This window comes from Montipora foliosa, chromosome 3 (genome assembly GCF_036669935.1).
Source record: "Montipora foliosa isolate CH-2021 chromosome 3, ASM3666993v2, whole genome shotgun sequence".
Classification (NCBI taxonomy): domain Eukaryota; kingdom Metazoa; phylum Cnidaria; class Anthozoa; order Scleractinia; family Acroporidae; genus Montipora; species Montipora foliosa.
Genome location: NC_090871.1, coordinates 4,925,980 through 4,937,417, shown reverse-complemented (window position 1 = coordinate 4,937,417; position 11,438 = coordinate 4,925,980). Strand labels below are relative to the sequence as shown.

General features: G+C 38.0%; 1 protein-coding gene across 1 annotated transcript in view; it reads left to right on the top strand.

Moving 5' to 3' along the window:
- The first annotated feature begins 1,284 nt into the window (after positions 1 to 1,284).
- LOC137996555 (eukaryotic translation initiation factor 2 subunit 3-like) overlaps positions 1,285 to 11,438 on the top strand; it is a 16,949-nt gene continuing 6,795 nt past the window's right edge. The window contains exons 1-7 of the mRNA XM_068842008.1: positions 1,285 to 1,629; positions 1,734 to 1,797; positions 4,619 to 4,680; positions 5,596 to 5,661; positions 7,134 to 7,255; positions 8,818 to 8,912; positions 11,428 to 11,438. The exon at positions 11,428 to 11,438 is cut by the window's right edge and continues 148 nt beyond it. Of these exons, the coding sequence (XP_068698109.1) occupies positions 1,564 to 1,629; positions 1,734 to 1,797; positions 4,619 to 4,680; positions 5,596 to 5,661; positions 7,134 to 7,255; positions 8,818 to 8,912; positions 11,428 to 11,438 (486 nt within the window). The 5' untranslated portion in view covers positions 1,285 to 1,563. The remainder of the gene's footprint in view (positions 1,630 to 1,733; positions 1,798 to 4,618; positions 4,681 to 5,595; positions 5,662 to 7,133; positions 7,256 to 8,817; positions 8,913 to 11,427) is intronic.

Genomic DNA, 11,438 nt, shown 5'->3' with positions numbered 1-11,438 from the left:
GGGCTATCATCGCGCCCAACAATTTGATCGACAGCCAGCACTACAAACGTCACAAAAAGATAAGAATTACAGAATTCCATTCACTCTCACTTTCCGTCCTCATAATCACGCAGTCAAAAGTATCATTCCAAGAGAAAATGAGGGGACAGAGAGGGAGGCTCCTGGTCCAGCCCTTGGGATATGTCATGTCCACGAAAGTTATTTTTAGACGAGCGGAAGTCTTCCGAGACGTCCGCATGCAGGCCAACTTCGGTCCGATGTCTGAAAGAAAATAAATATTCATCAGCCTTCCACGTGCGCCGTCATTTTCTCTTTTCACTAAGAACCTGAGAGCGAGGCAAGACTGCATGCGGACGTCTCGGAAGACAGACTTCCGCTAGAACAAAGACTTCCGCTCGTCTAAAAATAACTTTCGTGGACATAACACATCCCGGCCAACGCCCTGAGCCTCCCTCTCTGTCCCCTCATTTTCTCTTGATCATTCTCAATAATTTTAAATTACTCCAAAATGATCCCGAGACTGGTAGAATCTTTTCGCAGCCTCCACTTATTTCATTCAAACGCGACAAAAACGTCGGGAACTTTTTAGTAAGAAGCGCGCTCAAAACTAATGACAAGGATGCATCTAAGCCAGTCGCTCGTCATTTTAATCTCCCTAACCACTCCGAAAAACACATGGCTATCTGCGACCTTTCCCTACATCTAGGTACAACGGAAAGCCGCAAGAATCTGGAAGAAAAATTCATCTTCCAAATCGGCACCCTTAATCCTCACGGTATTAACGAAAGCTTTTCATTTAACTAATATATTCCTATTTTTCACGTTGCCATGGTTGCCATGTTACCACCAATAGCGTAGCTCCTACTCTGCTATAAAAACTACACGTAACCCACAATTCCTCGATTCGCTCACTTTTAGAATCTCTGTACGGTGGCCAATTTACATTATCAACTCCGTTGATGAAACCAAATATTTGTCTTGGGTCTATCCGAGGCTCTGGTGACGAGAATGGCACAGTATCTATACCTGGATGGGTGACCGTCCGGCAATACCAAATTTCTCGTCGATGACAAAACAGGAATCGAACGTACCTCACTAATCCTTGATTGCAGGTCCACATCAGGACTTTAGTTTTGCCTATTTTGTAACCTGCTCAAATAAACTACTTATGTATGTATGTGGATGTAGGTATGATTGCTGCTAGAAAAAAGATTGTAGTGCGCAACGCAAACTGAGTCGAAAAGCTGACATACCCTGGGGGAGGGGATGGGGAGAGCAATGTCCTCTTAATATTTTTTCTAGCTTTAAAAGTCACAGTAACTTTTAACCAACCTAACCCATTCTTTTAACTTGTGTCTACCAGTTCCTATTTTTCTCTCCCCTTCATCTTAATTACGTTACCATCCAATCCTGGTTGCGTGCAGAAGCTGTTGTGTGACGATGTCCCTAGGGGTCTCAAATGGTGATCATTTATGACCATTGCATCATCCTCCGCCATTTTTATGAATGAACAGATCATTTTGTACTCATTTCTTGGCCATTTGAGGTAAATATCGCAAAAAGATGGCTACAGACAATGCGATGACCACGGGACAACTACAGCTAGCTAGGCAGGATTTATCTAAATTGGTAAATATGCATTTTTTTCAAATTTCTATTTGTGCCATGTTCTTTGAATTGGCTGACAAATGTGGGCTTAAGCTTAATTTATTTTTTTAACTTTCTTGTCCCAGAATGTAGCGGAGTTAAATCCTCTCACTCCTGAAGTTATAAGTCGACAGGCAACGATAAACATAGGTAGGAAGAATTGAGTAATTACACGTGTAACTGTGTGGCTTGTTGGCGGGTAGTATCCAAAACGAAGACACCGAAAATGAAGACCGAAGACCGAACACCGAAGACCAAAGACCCACTCGAAAACGAAGACCCACTCAAAAAGACCCACTAGAAAAAACGTACAATTATGTGTTGGCTCGCGGTTGTTATATAAATTGTCAACAATTAATATTATCACACGAGAAGGAGCCGCGATAGGTCTGTGTCAACACTTTTAATAAACATCAATCCTTAAATATTTTTGCATAAAGTCGCAAGCTGAAAACGGCGGCATTGGTAGACATTTAAGATATTTTGAAACCCATCTACATGATTAGGCAACGTGCACATGTACGTGACATATTAGTGTGTTAGCTGTGAACTTGATCGAAGTGGTAACCCGTAAAAGAATGAAAGGATTATATTTTCTGTAGATATTCGGTTGACAGTCGATCGATAGTAGGACGATAGTCGGTCGATAGTCGGTCGATAGTCGTCGGACAACGGTCGATGAATCGTCGGTCGATGCGCATCGTGATTGAGTACTGGCCAAATGTCGCCGATATATCGATCAACTGTCGGTCAAATATCGGATATCGATCAAGTGTGTTAAATTTAGTAAATGAGTCCTTTGGCTTTCTTTTTATAACGACATCAGTTATTGCTATCATGCTGGGGTGGGGGGGGGGGGGGGGAGGGAGTTTTACTGTGAGGCACAATTACTCTATGAAGTTAACCGAACCTGAAGAGCACTGGGAACTAGTGACACAGTTTAGGTTCAATCTTCTTAGCTTCAAAACATATCATCGCTGGTCATCTAATTTCTGGCTGTTAAATGGGATCAATCACAGAATACTTAGCCCAGCCAGAGCCTAGGATGAATCTATTGCTCCTGTTGTCCTGCAATCAAAGAATAAAAAAACCTGCACACAGCCTTCCTTGTGAGTATTGCGTTTCTTTCTACTGACACTCGACTGATACTCAGTGAATTATTGGCGAAGTATCAGCAAATTGTCAGTGAACTGTTGGTGAGGTATCAGTGAACTAAAACCCATTATTGGCTGACATAAGTCCTGAACGATTAGTCAATTGCCTATTTTTCAGTTGTCGATCAACAGTTGATCGGCAGTGAAAAAATATGCGATTGATGAATGTGAATTAATTTGAGGCAAAGATGCCATTAGGTAATTAGATTCAGTATAAAATTCTCACATTCTATTGTTCCTAAATGCTCATAGGGTAACATTAATTTTAATGCTCTCTTGAATTTACCGGGTCTTTTCATGCTAGTTCTATTTTCTCTTCTCATCTCCATGCTCTACATATACCGGCATTCTTTGCCCATCCATATTTTTTGTTCACATTGTAAATGATCTTTTCGTAACAGGAAAGAAGTGACATTGCTAATTTTACTCTAGTATTGTTAGTTTTGACTCGCGTGATCAACAGCCATTGTTTTTCAACGAGAACAAAAGAAAACGGTTGCATAATAATAGAGTTAAATTCCTGGAGAATTTGGTCGGGGCTCCAACATGGATGCTGTTTCTTTGTTTAGGGGGCTCCAGCATGGTGGCTGTGACATCATTTGGAAACCGAGAATTCCATGGTATCCAAAGACGTCCAAACTGCTCGTGATTCCAAGAAGAGAGTCTCCACACATGAGAATTGAAAAACAGTAACACTACCTACACCATTAAGTGGTCCATTCTCTACGGAACTACTGCATACAGCAGCAAATCTAAATTTGCAATCTCTGCCTCGCTACAAAATTCCATATTATCAGAGCTGACAGACCCACTCTACTAAGCAAAAGATCCCAACTTATTTCCAAATGCTGCATGAAAACAAATTTCTCCTACAGAACCTTTTATTGTCTACAGACATCATCATCATCATCATCATCTGTTGGCTGCAGTGTAGGCAACTACAAGTGTCCTCCAACCACTGTGTCTCCCAATAGGTGTTGAATGTACATGTAACTGAGAAACAGGGTTTGTTGCCTTCCTGGTTTCCTCTTCCCATGTGATGGAATATACAGTGCATACTCCTTGCATGGCTCCTTGCGTTGTCTACAGACAATGACCTTATTTTATCACCTTATCGATCCAAAGTCCAATAATCTTCTGTTTACCTCAAATTATAGCACTACTGCTTTTGAGCCAATTGCCCTGTAGGGTATGTTTCTGATGATCACGTAAGCATGAAACTCAGAGTTACGGACAACCTATGTTTTGTCTTTGATTTTCTCTCATAGTCTATTACAACAGTCTGCAAAATGCATCAAGTGCTTTCTCTCAGCAAAGACTGAATCACTTGCACCTTATATATGTATGTAGATATGTGGTATAGTATCATGCAGCAATTGTAGAGAAGCACAAGAAGGATTGTTAAAGGGCACATAAAAGGAGACATTCCTTAACAGTCATCTGTGCACATTGCCATGGTCATTGCTGCTCCAAGTAGGCCTCTTGGTCTCATGAGGGTCTGCCATGGCTGACAACCCTCTACAAAACAGTCTTCCTCCAAAATAATGGACATCCTAGAGATAGGATAATTATAACAATACAACCAGGGAGCCTTATTTTCATAAGCATGATGGTTTCTCGAGAGGCTTTCTGACCACCTTCTTTGATTTTTTACTTTTTTGTGTGTGTAGCATTGCTGGTAACTTTTTTGGGTGGTGAAATAATAAAATAATTGAAAGAAATGAGAAATATTTTGCCACAGAAGTATGTGCAATTAGTAAAACATTATAAAGGGTGTAAAAGTGTTAATGTTTTATATATGTACATTGTTATTTCAGGAACAATTGGTCATGTGGCTCATGGTAAATCAACAGTTGTCAAGGCCTTATCGGGAGTTCAGGTGACATTTGATTCATTATTCTGGTTTGCTGACCAGTTGGTTAGATGATAATGTGCTTGGCTGTTAGATTGTCATCAAATTTTCACATTTTTTGCCCTTGAAGTCTTCGCTTCTTGGCCAAACATTCATTTTTCAGACACAAAATGGTTTATTGAGTCAAAAGTTCTACGGGATAAGTACAACGATTAGATATGGTTGATCAACATTTCAGTTCTCAGGGTCAAAAATCTGGGAGTCAGTATAATTCTTTATTACCGGTATATAAATCAAATAGATTCCATGTTGCTGTGCATCTGTTCAGAAATAGATCACAGAAGACATCAAAACATGGTAAGAACATCAGTGACTCACTTGGCTATCTCCTCGTGTGCCACTTTTTATGTTTTTACCACATTTTGATGTTATCTGTGATCTATTACTGAACAGACGTAAGGCAACATGGAATCTATTTGTTAAATTGATGTAAATAGTGCATAATAATAGGGTTAACCCCTGTATAGCTTCAAAAGTATTATCTTTGAGCAGTTTCATACTATTATACTTTGACTGAATTAGTACTCGTGAATCCTCTTTCCCCGTAAAGTCCTTCCTCACTGCATTTGGTATGTTCAGTTAAAATACCTTAAGATTTACTACATGTACATACATGTAATACTTTGGTAGTTGACAATATCATGATTCCATTCTTGTCTCTCAACAGCCTCTTGCTTTAATGCGGTTATTTAGTAAACAAACCTCTTCATTTGGCTTCTATATCGCCTGATATGTCTGTGGCTGAGAGACTAGGGTTAACTTTAGAGGTTGAATTGCAAGTTGTATGATTTAGAATTAGGGTTACTTGGTCACCACATTGCCTCAAATGTCCCAAAAGGGTCAACTTTATGTCTAAATGCAGTTTTTTTCTTTTCCTTGCAGACTGTTAGATTTAAAAATGAACTTGAGAGAAATATTACGATTAAGCTTGGCTATGCTAATGCCAAGGTAAGATCTGCCTGCAGGTACCGGTAGTATCCAGTGGTTGAAATCACTTGTGTTATATCTGACAGTATCAAGTATCATTTGGGGAATAATAATAATAATAATAATAATAATAATAATGTTTAATTTATAATTATAGAGCCTGTACAATAAAAAAAGCTCCAATTGCTGTACAATAATTGAAAAGAAGAAACTTATATACATTATCTGAATGAAAAAGAGCTTAATTATATCAACAAACTTGAGAAAACTGAAATCTAGTTATTTACTCCAGTTACGTATGTACATCTTTAATTAAAAAGAAAGGTTTTCAACTTACATGTAGACTTGAAAACATCAAAACTCAGTTTAGATTTCAATTGAATAGGAAGTGTATTATAGAGAAGAGGAGCTGCAACTGAAAAAGCTATTTATAATAAGTTAAATCTTGGAATGACAAAGTTATTGGAACTAGACGAACAAAGTTTATGAATCGCTTATATAAATGACTTATAAGGTCAGAAAGGTATACTAAAGTTAACATATATATTTGAACTACGGAGAGATGAATCAATTCGAGATGCTGATCATTGCAGTTATAATGTTACATGTACTTGAGCAGTAATGATAGGAAAGGCTGAAAAATTCTGGCTTGGACAGGATTCAAACCCTGACGTCTGTGATACTGATTCAGTGCTCTGCCAGTTGAGCTATCAAGCCAAGCAACGTTAATAACTGCGATTATCAGCATCTAAAATTGATTCATCTCTCCGCAGTTCAAATAGATAAGGCAGACTCCTGATGACTTGAACCCTCACTAACTCCAACGTCATGTTAACTCAAAACAAAATGGAGTTCCCCTGGATTTCCATTTAAATTAATTTACTACAATTTTACCCTCAATAATTAATTTCAAACCCCCCACTAACTCGAAGCAATTTTCGTTTCCCTTCAGGTCATTCTCACTATATATTAACCCTTGATAACTCGAACCATGTCAGTCAATACATGAGAAATAAAAACAAGTAGTGTATTGCAACTGACTATTTCTCAAAAAAGTAAATTGCATCAACATTGTTTGGTTTGAAAACCATCAGCAAAGTTCCCGGTAACTTGACTTTAATACAACTTAAATACAACTTTTAATTATTTGTACTTTACTTCTCTTGCTGCTCTGCTTTGTTTTGTTTTATCTTATGTTACATTCTGATTTCTATTGTAATTTAGAAACAAGCTGTCGATTTTCACTTGATTCAAATATATACTGTATGAATAGAAAAACAGTAAACTCTGTTTTTCCCTTAGCTTATTTCTGGTCCCTTGTCAATAACTTGAACCTTTTCTGATTTCCCTTCAAGGTTCAAGTTATTAGGAGTCCACTGTATGTTAACTTTCGTCACATCTATAATTATCCTCTATAGGCTCAATATGAACTCAAGTAACTATTTTGTCCATGCCCTTGTAATAATTATTATTCGTATCTATCTTTCCTGTAGATCTTCAAGTGTGATGGTAGTTCATGTTCGAGACCTGGGTGTTATCGCTCAGCAGGAAGTGCAAGGGAAGATGTATTTCCATGTGACAAAATGGGGTGCAATGGAAAGTTCAGGCTTGTTAGGTAAGTAGATTGACTTTATTATACTGTAATAATCCTTGTAATCATAGTCAGTCAGTCAGTCTGAAAGTAAGTATACTAACAAGTAAGGTCTTAAATTTATGAAGGTAGCAAAGGCTAATCAACTTGTGGCCCCCAATCAGACTAGACCATAACACTGGAAACTCTTCACCCTGCTCTTTTTGAGTAGTTTGTGTGATTTTTTAATGTCCCACAGAGTACACTGAACAAGGCTTGTGAGATAGGGCCTATGGTTTATAGTCCTTATTCAAGAAGACTTGCATAAATTATGTATTGCTATATTTGGTATAATAATTATGTTCATAATGCATCACTCTAAACAAGTCCAACTTCAAATGTGCATTAATAAAATAAGTATACAAGATTGCTAGGGCAAGAATAGGCCTTTTGCAAGTAACGATCACATGGTACAAAATCCACCATGCTGGAGGGCAAGCTCATTATTATTCCCCCACTGGGACATTAAAGCAAAGATACCTGAACCAGTCAAGCTTGACTTGCCTTTGTTTTAATGTCCCAGTGGGGGAATAATAATGAGCTTGCCCTCCAGCATGGCGGATTTTGTACCATGTGATCGTTTGTTGCAAAAGGCCTATTAGTTTTTCTTTTTTTTTTAAAGTAGATCAATGGGACATACCGTAAAAACTCATTCATAAGCCACGTTCATAGATAAGCCACACCCCCAAGTTTCAAGCATGATTTTGACAAAAAAATAAAATCTTGAAAAAAAACACTCTGGAAAAAAAGTTGTTTGTTTGTTCGTAGTTGTTCATGATAAATTTAATTAAGAAGTTAATCAACTATTAAAATGCCTTTTAAAAGCTTCTCTTTAATTGATTTCTCTTAGAATTCTTGGGACTGGCAACAGTTGTCTTCAATTAAGTAAAGCCCAAAGTTGAAATAAAAACCATGAAATTTGAGCAAAAAGCGCAGAGAACGATACTAGTTTGCTTAGTAATCACGCAGTCATTTACAGAAGGAAGTCTGGCCCAATTCACGTTGTTCCCCATGATCAGTAAACAACATTGACATCAGCTGTGCGTGTTTTCAAAGACGTATGGAAGCCATCGATCCGAGAAAAACGTGTCGCTAAATGAGAATTTAACAACCTCATAGATGCAAGCAGTGAAGGGCAACAAAACAGTCGGCCAGTCGTCTCGTGAGTTCTCCCGCATAGCGTGGTATTTTCTTGCACACAGTGTGTTGAAGTGATCGGTCGGAGAATATGTTTATTCTTTATTTACTGAAGGTTTTTAGTGTTATTTGTGACTCCATACAAGCCCCATTGTTCCCTCTGAAAGCAATGGTCTTTTTTATAAGCCACACCCACAATTTTGAGCCCAGTATTTTGGCAAAAAAGATGTGGCTTATACACAAGTTTTTATGGTAGTTTTTGAGTGGACCTACAATACAATTGTAGATGTTGTTAATTTTTTATTGAGTGTCACTTCAAACAGAAGAAACAGTGGTTGGTGTAGAAAGTAAAACTTTCAGATAAGCGGAAGGAAGTATTAAAATGGATGGGCTCAATTATTATATTCCAGGCATGTATCATTTGTGGATTGTCCTGGTCACGACATTCTTATGGCTACAATGTTAAATGGTGCCGCTGTCATGGATGCTGCTCTTTTACTTATAGGTGAGAGACCTACTTTCTGATAAGTGTATTTACTGTTATTCATAGAGTATGGAAGGTGTCATGCAGAGTTGAAAGCACAGGTCTCCCAGCTTGATGTCTTCCCATTTAAAGTTGTAGCCATGTTGTGTCGAGTTTTTTCCTTTCCTAAAGAATTAACTAAAATATTGATGCTATTGGTTACGCCATTGAGTCCTGAACCACCCACCATTGATGAGTAACATCTATTTAAGTCCCACTCCCAGGAGTCAATGGCTTTATGCAATAATAATGATTAGTAGATGTACATACTAAAACAGTGGATAGCGTTGAACTCGCGCGCTGATTGGCTCGTCAAACTCTGAATATCCTGTGCTATTTACCTCCGAGCAACTCGGGAAAAAATGGTGTCCCGATTTGCATCCGTGTCAAGTAAAGAAAACATCCAAATTAATTTTTTGTGCTGTATATCTATGTTGGAGGCGCGGTGGCCTCATGGTTAGTGTGCTCGACTCCCGATCGAGTTGTCCGGGTTCGGGGCCTGGCCGGGACATTGTGTTGTGTTCTTGGGCAAGACACTTTACTCTCACGGTGCTTCTCTCCACCCAGGTGTATAAATGGGTACCGGCGTAATGCTGGGGGTAACCCTGTGATGGACTAGCATCCCATCCAGGGGGGAGCATAAATACTCCTAGTTGCTTCATGCTACGGAAACCGGAGATAAGCGCCGGCCTTAATGGGCCTTCAGGCTCGTAACAGAGACTTACCTTACCTTATATTATCTATAGAAGAACTACGGTATTCACCTCAGTGTCGGTGGCTAGCGTTGGATATTTACCTTGCTGCTTTGCGGCTCGGTAAATATCCACCGCTAGCCGCCTCCACTTCGGTGAATAGTTGTTAATTATTAAAAAGAAGTGACTTTTTAAAACATTTAGCTATGAAAAAAACTGTGAGAAAACTTTTCTTAAAAACATTTAAGAAATTTAGTAGAAAATGGTTGAAAATACTCGGACGTCATTATCAAGTGAAAAAAAGGCAGTATGAATATTCTATAAATAAAGAAAAAACAATAGTTCATTAAGAAAAAAAGGTAAAATAAAAATATGCCACACGCTAAACAAAGAGTTTAGCACTGATGGAGTCACTCTTGAGTGTTAAGGCTAGGTTTCAGTTCTTTCATAAATAGCATTTCGTGAACGAGGCAGTCAAATTTCCCGGGGGAATTTTTAAGAACATGAAATTGGTCCTCATTAAGAAGAAATTTATTTTATCAAACGAGTTGATAAAGGTCATATAGCCACCGTGAAAGATTTGGAAAGCTGACGTTTCGAGCGTTAGCCCTTCGTCGGAGCGAATGACGAAGGGCTAATGCTCGAAACGTCAGCTTTCCAAATCTTTCATGGTGGCTATTTGACCTTTATCAACTCGTTTGATAAAATAAATTTCTGTTTCAATCTCCCACCGACGCAGCACCACAGTTTCTTTAGAAAGCCCCCCAATTTTTTTTTTTTTGTCTCATCAAGAAGAGTTTTGTCACCATGCACTTTTAAAAGGTGTTTACCAATAGCTGAACACTTGTGTTTAGCAATGTGTTGATGAAGGTATTGGGCTGTATAACCGACATAATCTGCATCACACAGATCACATGCAAATTTGTAAACAATGCAATGCTGACTTACAATGCTGGGCTTAATTTGTTTTGACTTAAGATATTGCTGCACATTTTGGCTCACAAAAACTGAATGTTAAGTGATGGCAATCTTATTACCCAAATCATGTATTTGCTTACAGACTGCATTAGCGGTGATCGGATCTTTGAAGGGAAGAACAATTCTGATTGTGTTGCCATCATCAGTTTTCTTTTCTGGCTTAGTTACAATATTTTGAATAAACATATATTAATCGTGGAATTTATGAGGCCAATTGGATTATGATTATGTCGGTTATACAATCCGACACGTTCATCAACGCATTGCTGAACACAAGTATTCAGCTAACGGTAAACACCTTTTGGAAGTGCTCGGTAACAAAACTCTTAATGAGGACCAATTTTGTGTTCTTAAGAAGTGCTATGGGAAATTTGACGGCCTCGTTTACGAAATTTTTTTTATCAAAGATCTGAGGCCTAGCCTTAACACTCAGAGTGACTCCATCAGTGCTAAACTCTTTGTTTATAGCTTGTAGCATATTTTTTTGTTACCTTTTTTCTTAATGAACTATTGTCTTTTTTTGGTATTGATAGAGTATTCTTACTGTCTTTTTTTTCACTTGATAATGACGTCCGAGAATGTCGAAACATCGTGGATTTTTGAACCGTGTATTCTTGACCATTTTTTACAAAATTCTTAAATAAAATTAATGTTTTTATGAAAAGATTTTTGCAATTTTTTGGAACACAATGATTATTAGTATTGTTATGAATAGTTATTCCTCACCATTTTGTAAATGTTGTTTTCTTGGCTCTTCCTGTGTAGGGATGCTAGTTTTTTACTAATTGTGGCTCAAATAATTATTTATTATTTTACTTTTATTGCAGCTGGAAATGAA